This window comes from Oratosquilla oratoria, chromosome 32 (genome assembly GCF_046742065.1).
Source record: "Oratosquilla oratoria isolate Oo_2021 chromosome 32, ASM4674206v1, whole genome shotgun sequence".
In the NCBI taxonomy this organism is placed as follows: Eukaryota; Metazoa; Arthropoda; class Malacostraca; order Stomatopoda; family Squillidae; genus Oratosquilla; species Oratosquilla oratoria.
Genome location: NC_134808.1, coordinates 42,150,893 through 42,168,162, shown reverse-complemented (window position 1 = coordinate 42,168,162; position 17,270 = coordinate 42,150,893). Strand labels below are relative to the sequence as shown.

The 17,270-nt window shown below is 37.3% G+C and overlaps 1 protein-coding gene across 1 annotated transcript in view; it reads left to right on the top strand.

Annotated features, from left to right (window-relative positions):
- The first annotated feature begins 3,502 nt into the window (after positions 1-3,502).
- Positions 3,503-17,270, top strand: part of LOC143017641 (uncharacterized) — a 31,801-nt gene continuing 18,033 nt past the window's right edge. The window contains exons 1-6 of the mRNA XM_076172431.1: positions 3,503-3,763; positions 8,998-9,021; positions 10,722-10,769; positions 10,933-11,009; positions 14,087-14,282; positions 15,737-15,828. Coding sequence (XP_076028546.1) covers positions 3,658-3,763; positions 8,998-9,021; positions 10,722-10,769; positions 10,933-11,009; positions 14,087-14,282; positions 15,737-15,828 — 543 coding nt within the window. The 5' untranslated portion in view covers positions 3,503-3,657. The remainder of the gene's footprint in view (positions 3,764-8,997; positions 9,022-10,721; positions 10,770-10,932; positions 11,010-14,086; positions 14,283-15,736; positions 15,829-17,270) is intronic.

Below are 17,270 nucleotides of genomic sequence, written 5' to 3'. Positions count from 1 at the left end.
ACAATTAAGTTTTCTTCCACTTCAGCATTCATAGAAAACGAAAATGAGAGCGTTTATATTAAGGACAAACTATTCTATTGGGACAAATCAATCCAATACATAAGGGAAAAATCACTGAACCAAAAAATAATAAAACACAAAAAGTAGTTATTTGTACATGCAATCGTCAGACATTGATGTATAGTAAATTATGATTATAGTTTTATAATGAACACAAGTGTATCCCCATCTCGGTGGCGGAGTGGTTAGAGCCCCCGGCCGCCACTACGGCGGTCTGGGTTCGAATCCCACCCAGGGCTGAAATAATTTCAATATCCCTGCGCTGCTAGTCGTTACTCCAACTCTCGTGGGCGGGGAGTTGTGTGTGTGCATTCGTGTAAAGTCAGCCTTACCCATAGTTTGGTCATACACGAGCTCTGAGCTCTCTTCCGGGAGGGAAATAGCTGTCGATCACGAGTCCAACACATGTTCCAAGACCATGGTGAATCTGTTAGTCTATCATTTTGTTCTGTCTATATGTACATCTGTTCCGTGTGCTTCAGTTTTCCTCCCTTTCTTACTTATCTGTGTGATTCACCATGGTCTTTGGATCACGTGTTGGACTCGTGATCGACATCTATTTCCCTTTCGGAAGAGAGCTCAGAGCTCGTATATGACCGATCTATGGATAATGCTGTGACCTCACACGCACACACACCACCAAATCCCCGCCCACGAGAGTTGGAGTAACAACCTGCAGCGCAGCGATACTGAAATTATTTCAGACCTGGTCGGGATTCGAACCCGGACCTCCGTAGTTGCAGCCGGTAACTCTACCAACTGCGCCTCGAGTGTGTATGTGTGTGTGTGTGCGCGTGCCGGCGCGTGCACGCTCATTCTCCTTCCCCATATCCACTTGTCTCTCACATTCTTCTTCGCCACTCCCACTCTTCCTCCACGAACTGAGCGAAAAGAAGAATCACAATACTTCGGTAAAGTGGACGAGACCTGTTGCAGTTCTTCTTCATCATGTTGCGAATCTTAACCGATAAAACGTCACACTATGTTCCTTTCGATCCTCTGATCGTTATCAGATCTGTATCTGAACGTTTGTGGAAGAAGCCTGAAGTATTTACAAGAGTGCATGATAGTGTTTCACCCTTACTCCCCCTTTGTGTGTGTGTACGTGGTGTACGTGGTGTGTGTGTGTGTGTGTGTGTGTGTGTGTGTGTGTGTGTGTGTGTGTGTGTGTGTGTGTGTGTGTGTGTGTGTGTGTGTAAGTGTGTTTGTGTGTGCGTACGTGTGTGTGTGTGTGCGCGCGCGTGTGTGTGTGTTTCACCATGGTCTTGGATCACGTGTTGGACTCGTGATCGACAGCTATTTCCCTCCCGGAAGATAGCTTAGAGCTCATATATGACCGATCTATGGGTAATGCTGTGACCTTACACGCACACACGCATCTAACTCCCCATCCACGAGTTGGAGTAACACCCCGCAGCGCAGCGATATTGAAATTATTTCAGCCCTTGGCGGGATTCGAACCCAGACCGCCGTAATCTCTACCACTGCGCCACGAGTCGTGTGTGTGTGTGTGTGTGTGTGTGTGTGTGTGTGTGTGTGTGTGTGTGTGATATCCACATACATTATGTATATATTCATGTAGCGTATATTCATCTTACATATATACTTACACATATGTATATCCACTGTGTGTGCGTAATGTACACATGATGTACACATTCATTATATGTAACTAATATACAGTGTTAATAATTTTCATTTTAACATGGTTTCTAATCGGACAAATTCCCCCTCATTCTACCTAAGGACCCAATCACTCCAAGCTTACGACGTGTTTCCGACCAACGGCGAACAGACTGATTTGTGTTGTTCCTATGTTTATTAAAAGAATTCAAGACAATGTAATTGGAAGGAATCTCCCCATCATGATGAAGATGAATATGAAATAGCTACCTAGCGCTAACCATGAGAGAAACTAAATCGCCACAGTCGAAGGTGGTCGGAAACAGGTCGTAAGGAGGAGAAGTAGGAGAAGAAGGAGAAGAAGGAGGAGAAGAAGTTGAAGAAGAAGTTGAAGAAGAAGTTGAAGGAGTTGAAGAAGAAGTTGAAGAAGAAGTTGAAGAAGAAGTTGAAGTTGTTGTTGTTGTTGTTGTTGTCGTTGTTGTTGTAGTTGTTGTTCCCTAGAGTGTCTGTCCGAGCAGTCCCGTCTCCCCAAGGAATGCCACGGCCGAAACAGGGTTTTCCCCACAAATCCTTTATGGAGTGTATGTTGTGTTGTTTGCGTGTGTGATTGTGTATGATGCAGTCTTCTACGATGTGTTGAATAGTGAGGGGTGAAGTGTTACATCCTGGGCTTGGTGTGACTTGGGCTTAGTATCTCTAAAGACCACGTGTCTGGATTAAGTGCTTCGTGATTTCATCAAGGCATAAGAGTGATATGCTATTGATTTTCTTGATGTGCCTGAAGTTTTTGCTTAGACAGCGTCCTGCAATAACACCAGATTTAGCTTTGTCTCGTTGTTACTCATGCACGTGCCTGCGCAAAAAATAAAAATAACAATATTTTCTTAATTTTGGAAGGCATTTCATGAAGTGAGATTGGCAAGCCAGTTAGCAGATTCATACAATTATTTTTTTTTCATGGATATTTTATATGTATGCATATATAAATACATGTATTTATATACATTCAAGGACGTATATATACACTCACATGTACACATTTATGTACATATACATATGCTGTACATACATGTACACACATATGTATATTGATATGCATACACGTAATAAATACATATACACGTACTTCAATGCACGTACAAATACATACGTTTACATAAAGTTACATACATGGACAAATCTGTACACATATGTACACACATGTATATATATTTACATACACTCGTATATATAATCCCACATACATATCCATATACATAAACATTTACGTGTATACTCATATATCATACACACACACACACACACACACACACACACACATATATATATATATATATATATATATATATATACACACACACACACATATATATACACACACATATATATATACACACACACACACACATGTATATATATATATACATATATATAAATATATATATATGAATGCACTTACATGTATATTCACCTACGTATGCTATGTCATATACAAGAAACAGATTTCTCTTGCTTTGTACAGGTGAGTAACTCCAACGACAAGCACATGTTTGCCAACAAAATCGGACAATCAGTAACGTAAACAAATTCCACGACATTATTGATCTCTAGATAAACGACTTTTGCTGTGCGCGCACGCGCGCGCGTATATTTATACGTACGTATGTACACGAGTATGTAGATATGTATTTGTTCAAAGGCGAACGACGAACGATACCACTTGTAGCGCCTGTGCACGATAATCATCGGGGACCTGTACTTTAATGTGATTTGCCGAAGCCACGTCAGTGGTGTCGGTGGAGCAATAGAGGCGGTAGCCTCGTAAGGGATCACGGAGATTTCGAACTCGATAGCAGTCACGAACTCGGTGCGCCACAAAGAGTCTGTCACTCTCCCGTTGGCCATCGAGAGCGCCCGTGGTCTCCAGTTCTTGAAAACCGAAGACTTCGCCTCGCCCGGAGGGTTCTCCGCGGGATGTGGAAGACTTCGGCTCCTCGCCCATCAGGTCTTGGCTCCAGAGGTTCTTCGAGCGTCAAGTTGCGGTCTCTGGTTGTGCTCATCCTGACGACGCTTGTGACATGTGAGTTTAAGGAGAAATGGTGGAGTGTTATTGTATTTAATTGGATATGTGGATAATTATTTTTGGTGCCGCTTTAGTATGTGGACTACCTTTTTGAAGTTGGTTTAGTATGTAGCCTACCTTTTTGAAACTGGTTTGGTATGTGGCCTACCCTATTTGAATTTGTCCTACCTCAGGAAAAACCTAACCGAACCAAACCTAACCGAACCTAACCGAACCAAACCTAACCAGGACCTACATAAATCACATCTCAACGAACACTCAGGTCATTCAGGAATTTTTTAAAACAAACTATACTTTTAAAATGTTTTCATTTAATAATTAAAAAACAACTTATCAACAAGTCGTACAAAAATTTCTCGGATACACAGACGGAGAACTGTTATTACTTCAAAATTACAAGCTATGCAGAGCTGGGTGCGTTCCTGGGTGCGTTCCTCAGTGCGTTAAATAGGTAGGCCACATACTATACCAGAGAAAAAATTTCGTAGGCCACATATTAAAGCGACACCTTATTTTTTCCCGTTAATACTGTATGGTGTTTTCATCTGAATTCTGCAAGGTTTATGATTTCTTTTAAATGAAATTTATGTAAAATATATTCATTCAGCTCAGGGAAACATGTCATTGAAAATAAAATTTATTTCGTTTTCATTAATAACGCCTTGTACAACTTTCAACTAAATTATCATCATAATATTTGTATTCTGATTGATAACTAACAGAATTATAGAGGAAACTTTCGGTTAGAAGGTTCGCTTAATTCAAACAATGTGTGTGTGTGTGTGTGTGTGTGTGTGTGTGTGTGTGTGTGTGTGTGTACGTGTGTGTGCGTGCATGTGTACGTGTGTGTGCGTGCATGTGTACGTGTGTGTGTATGTACGTGAGTGTGTGTGCGCGCGCGCGCGAGCACGCTGGGCTGTTTACTTTTATGTGTTATTCTGAGTGGACGTGTATTAAGCATGAACCTGTAGTTATGTGTATCAGTGGATATACCACGTTTTACAAAGCATAACGTGATCATTAATTTGCATTCATGCTGCAAAACTTAAAAAATTTATGTAATCTGTTAGCCTACTGATCCTTTAAGCACCTGTTAAAAACTAGATGATTCAGAGAAAAAAAAAAAAAAAAAAAAAAAAAAAAACCATTAGAAGGCTATAGCGTAAGCCAATTACCCAGGGTCCGTGTATAGGAACGTGGAGAGCTTGTAAACCTCTTGTAATACCTTGAGCTTACGGTTGGCCCTATTTAGGTTATTGGACTCAAATTCTATATTAGCGTTTCTCAAGGAACCCCTGCGGGAAAAAAAAAAAAAATCTTTCATTTTATTTTCATCGTAATAATAGGTTAGATAGAGGATGATGTCCATATTACATTATTACAATAACCAAGAATATATCGTATGCGTTTAATTATAGTACGTATATGAAATTAAATAAAAAATAAATAAAAAGTGTATTAGCTTATCTCACTTGTTCTCGCGGAACCCTTAGGGACCTATTGCGGAACCTTAGGGTTCCGGGGAACCCTGGTTGAGAAACGCCGTTCTATATAGTCATTATTTTCGAATATTCAGTGATATCCCTTCGGACGAAGTTTAGTCTTTTTTTTATAACTAAAGACTAATCTCCAGTCAAAAAAAAAAAAAAAAAAGCTAACCAATTAAACAGTTACTCCTTAAATCACTACATTACCTCTATGTCACTTCTCTGATGCGATGATGTTTCTAAGAATAGAAACTCTGATTAATTCTCACAAAATATAACTGATGATGGAGACCCATGTTCAATGGTCTACTACATTGTTAACCTACTTCTGATTAAGCTGCAACCGTGATTGTGCTTATATCCGTTACCAAGATTTATTTGTTTTTTCGTGACATAAGGAAGCATTTGTTTTATGTTCTCTGACGTGTAACTTCCCAACCACAACTTCCTATAATCTGAATAAAATTACCCGGCGATAGCTACAATAGAATTGTTTCAGGTTAGAAGAGGGTGAGGAGACTACGCCAGAAGACGCGTACCTACGGCCGAAGCCGTCACCTTTGCCCTATGAGCTTGTACTCTTGGGACAGGTAACACTGCTGGGAATCGAAGTGAAGTGCGAGATTTGAACCCACAATGAAGCGAATGAGAGACGTTAGCGAGAATGAAAAACCTAAAATGGGTTATTATAGCAAACGGGTTTATTGGGACAACCCTAACTTCTTCAGCGCCAATTCTTTCCTTAAAATCAATTAAAATGTCAATTGCCATTAGCCAAAGGGGCTAATTCAATAACAACAAACACCGAAAGTAGAGTCACTTGGATTAGGAGAAATAGTACGTATAACCCGCTTCGTTCAAGGTCTGTTTATCGGGTCGTGTTGGTAACGCGACAACATTAACTAACACCAACACGAATGTGAGAATTCAACGAACACTTTACTAAATGGTTGCGTACGTTTGGGAATGCAGGTAGCAAATTTATGGTGGCTATTATTGTGTAATGTTTTTTTTTTTCTTTTCTACAGTTTGGAAATTATATGCATTTTTTAATCACGGAAAGTTCTTATGTTATAAATTTCTAGATTTGGCATCCTACATCTTTTCTATGAAAATCGATTAAACTTTTTTTTTTTTTACTTTTTTAACGTAACCTCCTTCAATTATGAACGTATAGACTAAAACAAAGTATAAATGAATCAACAAGTTCCTAAATAGAGATCTTATATTCAACTTCAGAGGTTTATTAAGGTGTGACGATTACCAAACACAATGAACCATATACTAAACTTAATCATAAAATTCATATTATATACGAATTTAGACAATTAAGAAATATTTTTTTCTCTAGAAAACCATGAAGTGTGCATTAGTGTCAACAATGATGTGATGCATAGATTGCTGTAACTTAATCTTACTAAATCACTGTTGAATAAAAATATATATATATAAAGGTTTGTATTATATATATATATTATATATATATATATATATATATATATATATATATATATATATATATATATATATATATATACAAGGACTTCATATGATACAAAATATCTCTAATGGAAAAACCTTACTATTTCTATATGGACTTTTCTATGAGCTATTGATATAGAACATTTCCTCTATTGCCAGCATGAATCCCTAAAGCGTTTCTTCTCCATTCGAAGTCCTTGATACACGAAAACCTAAACAACATAATTATAGTTTTTATTTATTATTTTATTATTATTACGATTTTTTCGCATCCGACCTAGATATGGACCAAAAGGTCTCCTGCCAGCATGCTCCGCCTTTGTAATCCTTTGTTAAATCCGTTCAATGTAAACTCATCATAATTTGCTTCCTCCGCGTTGGATCTCCATTGATTACCGATTGACTTAACACTTGGAAACATTGTTTGGTAGTCAGTGACGATAGCAACCGGTCTACACCGAACGTACGCACCAGAGCAGCAATCTCGTCGTCATGGAATGAATTATTCACCTCACAATTAATGTTTCCCGATTTGTTGGATCAATACCAAAGTAAAGTCAAGGTTTGGGTCTTAGTTACAGTACGCAATTAGAGGATGGATGTAATTGATTCCGTGTTAAATCGAACTCAACTGAACGTTTTTGTAGATCCAAAAGTAATTACACGCAAACGAAAAGTAATCACTGCTCCCACCAAATCCTTTTGTTAATATTTGTCTTTAAGTTTCTAAGTGGGAGTGGTTTTTATGCCTATGGTTTTTGGCTATCTCCCTTGTTATGGGGAAAAAGCCTTTGATGTATGTATACATTTTTACCAACCACAATACACTTTAATTCTAAGCCATCTACATCGAGAGACTCGAGGAGACCAACATGCAGAAATTGAAACGTGGTACAGCCAAGGACTCGAACCTGCGCTAGCCGGCACGTGACAAGTATTAGTGACACCGATTGCGCCATGTATGTATGTATGTATGTATGTATGCATGTATGTACAGTATGTATGCAAGTATGTACAGTATGTATGTATGTACAGTATGTATGTATGTATTTATGTATGTATCTCAGTAAAAAACATATTGCGTAATGTGTTGTACTATCAGCTGTACTGTAAATAAATACTGTAGTGTATATTACACACACACACACACATACATATAAACACACACACACACACGCACATACAAACACACACACACACAAACACATTTTCTTCTTTTTATTTTTCAAACAGTTACTATTACTAAGTACATTCAAATGTATCTAATATTACATGTGATTTTCACTCATCATCCTAATATAAATAACATACAACTGATTCAAAGTAATTCAACCGTGTTTTTCTTTATACATACTTAATTCTTGGAATCTCGTTTTACGATCTCTCAAAAATTATATCAATCCAGGCTTTGCTTTTATTTCTCGGCAACGAATGCACCAAATTGAATAATATATCTTATTAATCAGTAAAATCTTGCACATACATTTAGATAAAAATCAGGTTAAGCTCGAGTTGACAACTAGTTTTTTTTTTACTCAATTTTATTAAATTCATCTTTATACTTTCCCCTTCCTCCCTCCCTCCTTCTCTGCCTCTCTTTCAACCTCCCTCCCCCTTTCCCCTTCCTCAAAGTTTCCTTTCCTCTTCCTCTCTACCTTCCTCTTCCTCCCCACCTTCCTCTTCCTCCCCACCTTCCTCTTCCTCCCCACCTTCCTCTTCCTCCCCACCTTCCTCTTCCTCTCTACCTTCCTATTCCTCTCTACCTTCCTCTTCCTCTCTACTTTCCTCTTCCTTCCTACATTCCTCTTCCTCTCTATCTCTCTACCTTCCTCTTCCTCTCTACCTCCCTACCTTCCTCCTCCTCCTTTCTACCTCTCCATCCCCTCTTCCTTTCTGCCTCTCTACCTGCTTATATAGCAACCTCTCCCTCTCTCTCTAGATCCCTCTCCCTCTCTCTCTAGAGCCCTCTCCGTCTCTCTAGAGCCCTCTCCGTCTCTCTAGAGCCCTCTCCGTCTCTCTAGAGCCCTCTCCGTCTCTCTAGAGCCCTCTCCGTCTCTCTAGAGCCCTCTCCGTCTCTCTAGAGCCCTCTCCGTCTCTCATTTGTTCATTTGTTTATCAATTTATTAATTTATCTACTTATATAATCATCTATTGTTTATTCATTTTTTTATTAACTAATTTATTTGTCTATTTATTTATTCATTTGTTCAGCTATTTACTTTGTCGAATCACAACTTACATATATTATTTTTGTGTTTACAGGTACCTGGGCCACTACACCACCTGGTAAGGAAGAAATATATTATTCCCATCAGTGCGATTAGATTTTGATTATAAGTATACTCGTAGTATTTAGATTTGGTGACCTTATAAAAGGATTTTTTTTTTTTTTTTTTTTTTTTTTTTTTTTTTTTTTTTTTTTTTTTTTTTAAGAATATCACTAAGATTCTTACGGTGGTATTCTTTATAAAAAAAAAAAAAAAAAAAAAAAAAAAAAAAAAAAAAAAAAAAAAAAAAAAAAAAACATAAATTTTTCCCTTCCAAAGATTTATATAATGATTTTATTTTTAAGAATACCACTGTAAGACTTACACTGGTATTCTTGAAAAAATAATTCCTTATATAAATCTTTCCCTTCCAAAGATTTATATAAGGATTTTATTTTTAAGAATACCACTAAGACTTACACTGGTATTCTTGAAAAAATCATTCCTTATATAAATCTTTCCCTTCCAAAGATTTATATAAGGATTTTTTTAAGAATACCACTGTAAGACTTACGGTGGTATTCTTGGGAAAAAATCTTTCCTTATATAAATATTTTCTTTCCAAAGATATAAGAATACTACCGTTAAAATTTTGATGACCCCTGACCTCCAGTGCATTGCCCAACATGGTCCCATAAACCATTCCCGTGACTGTCGAAATAATCACCACCATTCCTATCAATTGTCAGTAGGACTTTCAAATATTTCAATACGAGCTTATTTATATACAACGCAGGCAAGTGCTAATTTGTGATCAAATCTACGAAAGTTTAGGATAATAGTACTTAAGTCTGGTTTTAAAATATGGAATGACAGTGCTAGTTAATAACCTAACATTCTACAAGTATAAATTGATACATTTAAATACAAGATACCCAGAGATGGAGTCCCATACCACCAGCATTTTGTTTTCAAACACACAAGAAGGATAGATAACCCCAGATAAGAACTTTGCTCTATAGGGATTAACGCGTTAAGCAGACATATTTTCTTAAAACTTTTCCAGTTACAGCCCATTCAACTCATGTCAGCCGCTTGTGGTGTAGATACGAAAAACCGTATATAGTAGGCCTCGCGCCGGCCCGTACATCCGAATATCATCTGATGCGGCTTGACCGCGCGAGGACTGACGTCATATTTTTCTGGTGTTTTATGATTTTTTGTTATATTTGACCAAATGACAAGACATCTTGTCATCGGAGTTTAAAGGGTTAAGTCCCCGTCATTTATTAAATTCTTCTAAAATCACTGGTGTAAAATGTAGTAACACATTTGTAAATCACAAAAAAACACCACAGTCGGACGAAAGAAAGAGTTGAGGAAGCGAGAACTACTGAAGAGGGTTGCAGTTAGCAATCGAAATATATAGTTTTTCGCTTAACTCTTTCTTTCGTCCGACTGTGGTGTTAGTTGTGATTCTCCTAAAATGTTGTGAACTTGGAAAAACTGGACGACGACTTCGCTCACAGTATTCTAAACTTTCCTATTGACAATTCAACAACGTGTCCAATATTCGTATAGTTTTAACTTATTTTAGTTCGTCCTTCAGATTCTCAATATATGACGCAAAGGTGATTTGACATTTGAAGATTTGAAAAATAAAATATTGTAACCTCAGTCGTTTCTATTCATATGAACTCACTTAAGATGCGTATGTGTAAACGATAATTTAGTAATCATGAACCTTACAGTTAACTAAAATTAATTCCTCTTTCGCAGAACGGTATGAAAAGCTCATTCGCAAATATGCATCATCCTACAGCAACCGTGAGTAATGTGTACATTGTGTCAATAAAACAGGATTAAAAAATCCACAAGTCTGAAATCTTAATTTGTTGGACTACATATGAAAAACTAAAAGTCAAGTTCAGGTAACTTCATCATGACAATGTACTACTATAATCAATGTCATTAATAAATATGTCCTCAGCTGGCTGGGCTTTATCAGCTACGCCGGACCCTGCGGCCACTATTACGTCTGAGTGGGTGACAACAGCCACTGAACAGGTAAGGCTGGGAAATAAGAATTACGCTGAGGTGAAGTATGAAATATAACATACGAGAAAGAACTTGAAGGCGAGGTGCCTACGCCATGGGCCACTGAGTAGCTGTGACCGGAATAGTCATCTTTGTCCTATTATGCGCTTGGACTATTAGTGCAGGCACCAGTGACTGCTGGAAACCAGAAGAGTGCAGGATTCGAACCTGAGATAACTGATGTATGATGAAAATGGGACTTGAAGATTGTTCACCAGAGGTTCTGAGATGCCACTGAAGCTGCCATATCGTTAAATGTGGTAGATGAGCTTGGGTATGTAACAATCACCATGGACCAAGACTATCTAATCTGTAATAGGCTAGTCTCGCATTCCCTTAGTTGTGGGTTCGAGTCACGCACATTTCTCCGATTCCCGGCAGTGACTGTTACCTGCCCCAACAGTCTCTAAAGCCACAGGGTAATAGTGACGGCTTCGGCCGTAGGTATGTGCCTCCTAGCTTAGGTTCACCACCACATTACACTACCTCACCGGCTAGATGGATATGATACCGGGAGGTTCGAGTCCTACACGCGACGGACATAATTATCATGTTGATAGGAGTAGCAAACTGGTGGATTTGTGTGTGTGTGTGTGTGTGTGTGTGTGTGTGTGTGTGTGTGTGTGTGTGTGTGTGTGTGTGTACAGAATATTAACCACATAACCGAGATACAGTAAGATAAGAATATTGACTGTCTTGAAAAAAAAACACTAAAAAAACAAAAATAGGAAAAAGAGATCAGATGAAAAACGAAAGATACGGATGGGAGCGATAGACGAGAAATTTAAATGAAAAAAAATATATAAACAAAAAATAATAGTTGGACAAATGAAAAGAAATCTATGCAAGATGGATAATTGATGGATTTTTTTCTTTTTAATGAATGGTAGGTGATGTGGATGGCCACTGTAATAAAGACAAACAAAATTGAAAATTGAAAGATGTAATTTCAACTAACAACGGATGACAGTTGAAGGGCGAGAAGTGATATCAAACGAAAAAATTTGAACCTAAATTTGGAGGTCTTCAATATATAAATTAAAAGAGGTATAACAAAAATTTATCATTTATAATTTATGTTATTTTTCATCTTGATTAAACCTTCGAGCCCATCAATCTAGTATAGTTATTATATGCTTAAGCTCTTTACCAAGGGCTATTGTAAATCCGAGTCTGGAAACACGTTAAGGATTTTCTTAGGCATAGCGTTCATTTGTGATTATTTGGTGTATTTTCTACACTGTTTATCTCAGTGTAATGTGCGTTTTCTTGTTTAGAGAAATATAAAATATTCAGGAACAAACACTACATCTCCATAATGAAAGCTTCTGGTGTAGTTTAAGAAATTTTAAGACTCTGCCAAATACCTCGAAAGACCGTGTAACAAGTATAAAGAATAAAATAATAAATAAATGAATAAATAAATAAATAAAAATAAATAAATAAAATAATAATAAATTTTAGTATGAGATGCGAGTCTACATTTTCTTTGAATCAATGAAACTTGAGGCATCAATCAATTATGGACCAAATGGTCTACTGTCGGGATGTTCTTCTGAACCCCTTTGTCAAGATACACCAGTGGCCATTAGACAACTTTATGGATGGGGATGACAGGTGGTGATGGATACGGAGCTGCCTAATGTAGGCCTTATGGTCTCTTGAAGTCTCCTTTATTCTAATGTTATGTTCTTGTTTTCAATGACCGTGCCCCTTGATACTTCAGAACAATTTACTCGTACCCCAATCCAATACAAATACAATGCAAACATATGAAAAGGGTTACTGATACAACCCCTGCTTTGCTTTCTCATTGTAAATGTATCATTCACTGGCTATCATCTTTCGTACCCCCAATACAAATACAATGCAAACATATAAAAAGGGTTACTGATACAAACCCTGCTTTGCTTTCTCATTGTAAATGTATCATTGCCCTGACTATCATCATTCGTATTCCCAATACAAATACAATGCAAACATATGAAAAGGGGTTTGTGATACAAACCCTGCTTTGCTTTCTCATTGTAAATATAAAGTACCATGCACTGGCTATCATGTCTCGTACCCCCGTTCAATACAAATACAATGCAAACATATGAAAAGGGTTACTGATACAAACCCTGCTTTGCTTTCTCATTGTAAATGTACAGTATCATTGCACTGGCTATCATGTCTCGTACCCCCATCCAATACAAATACAATGCAAACATATGAAAAGGGTTACTGATACAAACCCTGCTTTGCTTTCTCATTGTAAATGTATCATTCACTGGCTATCATTCGTACCCCCAATACAAATACAATGCAAACATATGAAAAGGGTTTGTGATACAAGCCCTGCTTTGCTTTCTCATTGTAAGTATACAGTACCATGCACTGGCTATCATGTCTCGTACCCCCGTCCAATACAAATACAATGCAAACATGTAAAAAGGATTACTGATACAAACCTTGCTTTGCTTTCTCATTATAAGTTCACAGTACCATTGCACTGGCTATCATGTCTGTCTCGTACCCCAGTCTAAGGTTTCCTGCACCTTCGGGGTACAGGTGTAACGATTAATACTATTATGTCTCACATATATGTAAATATCCATGAATATTAGTACTATTATTCTATAAAATTCAAATTGTATTATGTAAGCCTATTTGTGCTGCTGTTAAATGCTGTATGCGTCCTTCTTGCATAAATAATTATGTTCCACCGCCAAGTCAGCGGGCTTGTTTGTATATACCTCACATTATATTTTAACAACCAACAGTCCACAAGACTATAAAAATAGCCGAGCAAGTGGGTCTGCCCCACATCTATCATTACTCTAACTTCCTTCTATTTCATTCTTTCCTTCCACTAAACCCCCAATTCCCCCCTCCCTCCCTCCCTCTCCCTATCTTATCTATCCTGCCCTCTAACTAACAAACAATTCCGAGAGAATTGGAGTTTAGATAATTCCATTCTCTCACTGAAGTGTACAAACGCTACACAGGTACCCCAGGTTATGAACCACTGTCTTTAACATCCTTTACTTCTGACCACTTCTCAGGCAACGACATTCTTGACCGGAGTCACGGGAGTAAAGACGGTGTATCCGGTCCTTGCCAACGAGGAGGGAACCGTGTCGCTCTTCGTAGCTTCCAATTCCTTGACTGACACGTCGGACGCCATCAAGACCAAAATCGAAGGAAATGCAGGCAAAATTGGAGACAGCATGAAACTAGTTTCCGGGACGGAAATCACAGGTATGTGAAAAATATTTTTTTAATTTCTAATACTTATGAGACTACAGTATATTAGTAAGCAAATTTGAAACATGAAATCCATGACTGATAAAAAAATGTCAACGTTTTTTGAAACTACGAGTATTTCCTAACAGCTAAAACTAGAGATGACCTGAAACTCATTTATGAGATCCCAATTATGCAAAAATTAAAAAGTAAAATGATGCAGAGACTGTCTTCTTATTCACATTTATAAAGTATATAGATTCTTTTCATTACCAATACTAGCCATATAAAAATTCTTATATAAGAGAAGTTAAATAAATTTGTAGTTTCCCTATTAATACCCACAAGCTAATGAATGAAAACTTTAAGATTATAGTTTTATATATAAGATTTTCAGTGGGTTAAGAAAGTTCAGCCTCCACTAATATAAGATCATATGAAAGGAGGAGACTACAGAAGACCATAAAACCTACATTAGGCAGTTCCATGTCCCGTACTACTTGCAATCTCTATCCATAAAGTTATCTAATCTTCTAAAACAGCCAATTGTTTCAGTGCTCACTATAAAGGGCCATTTGCACAGTCGAGCGGTTTGTCGAACCCGGTTTGTCTAACAAGTGTTTGAAGTGATGTTTGATCGTGTGAATGGGGTATTTGGTGGTCAAACACGTTTGAAGTGATGTTTGATCGTGTGAATGGGGTATTTGGTGGTCAAACACGTTTGAAGTGATGTTTGATCGTGTGAATGGGGTATTTGGTGGTCAAACTTGTTTGAAGTTATGCTTGACCGTGTGAATGGGGTATTTGGTGGTCAAACACGTTTGTCAAACATGTTTGACAACCAAATACCTCCATTCACACGGTCAAACATCACTTCAAACACTTGTTTGACAAACTGGATTTGACCAACCGTTCGACCGTGTAAATGGCCCTTTATACTACTAAATCTATTCCCTTCGTTAACAACTGTTGGTAAAGCAGTTGTTGTCTATTTTCCTTCTTATAGCTAAATTTGTCCAATTTAATTTCAATACTACGAGTCCTGCCTTGCTGCCTTACTATGAGGAATCTATGAGAGTCAGCTTTTGTTTATAATAGGTCATCAAATACGTCTTCTTGTTCTTTGTTCTTCTCTTTGTATTGGTCTTTACATTCTAGAAACAAAAAGTGCTTCCCTTGTCGTGGAATTTCGTTTTTCTATTTGAAGAGATATTTCTCATTAACCTCTGTCATGTATAGGCACGGTAAAGGAAACATGGACTTTTATTCCTGACGTTTCGTCTATCGACTTTCTCAAAGGAATAAAAGCTTCACCTCCAGTCCATGTTTCCTTTACCGTGTCTATACAACTTGTTCACATGGATTTTTAACCTCTGTCATGTGAATAATCAAAATCATTTGGCACTATCTTTTTTAACATGTATGGAAAAGAAAGACATTTATGATAATGTACGGACTTTTATCGACAGATAAATATCTCTTCGACGAAGATTTCATCTTCATATCTGCTCAGGTGAACAGCAGTAAGGGAAGCTCGTCAGCTGATGACCAGGCTGCTGTTGTAAGTGGAGGTGTATTTTAGTCCTTTATATTCAACTAAGTCACATTAGTTCCAAACACCTCTGGCTAAGCATCCATACTTTCACAAAAGGGGTGTCAAACAAAAAATTATAGTTAGTGGATTCCTGAGGATTCAGTTTAGTGTTGAATTTATCTACGGGTGACGAGAGAATAGCAATACATACCATTGTAAGTATGGGGGACACGAGGTAACAATTTGACAAATATTGTCATAGGATTTGGTTCATTAAAACAAAATAAAAATAATAACAGAAAAAAATGACCAAGTTTATACATACATACATACATACCGAGTAAGGTCGAAATACGTATTGGAGAAATTAAAAAAAGAGAAAACCATATCAAATGTCTTTTGGATACCTTTTCAGCTATTTGAGGACACGAGGTAACAGTTTGACAAATCTTGTCATAGGGTTTGGTTCATTAAAACAAAATAAAAATAATAACAGAAAAAAATGACTAAGTTTATACATACATACATACCGAGTAAGGTCGATATACGTATTGGAGAAATTAAAAAAAGAGAAAACCGTATCAAATGTCTTTTGGATACCTTCTCAGCTATTTGGGGACACGAGGTAACAGTTTGACAAATCTTGTCATAGGATTTGGTTCATTAAAACAAAATAAAAATAATAACAGAAAAAAATGACCAAGTTTATACATACATACATACATACCGAGTAAGGTCGAAATACGTATTGGAGAAATTAAAAAAAGAGAAAACCGTATCAAATGTCTTTTGGATACCTTCTCAGCTATTTGGGGACACGAGGTAACAGTTTGACAAATCTTGTCATAGGGTTTGGTTCATTAAAACAAAAATAAAAATAATAACAGAAAAAAATGACTAAGTTTATACATACATACATACCGAGTAAGGTCGAAATACGTATTGGAGAAATTTAAAAAGAGAAAACCGTATCAAATGTCTTTTGGATACCTTCTCAGCTATTTGGGGACAGCACAGAATCTTGTCACACGCGAGAAACTAAAGCTTCAGTATAAACTTAACAACGCCATTGTCGCTGTAGACTTCTTGCAATCATGTTCACATACATACATACATATACCAAAGGCTTTTTCACCCTTGCAAGGGAGGTAGCCAAAAAACAAAGGCATAGAAACCACTCCCACCCATTTAATCCCGTACATATTCCACCTCCTCCACCCCTCCCCCAACTCTTTATATTAGCACCTCTTGGATGACGGGACTAAGTTTATGATCGAAATAAATTTGTAAAGTTTACAGTGACTGCATTACACTGTGCCATCGCTTAAAAAATATAAATTCCTAATCAGATTTTTTTACCTATCTACTAACTATTAAACTTTAGTGATTCTATTCTAGCAGACACTAGCTGGCTATGTTTTACGAATTTTTGGCGTACTGGTTTAACAAGCTGCATGGTATTTATATGA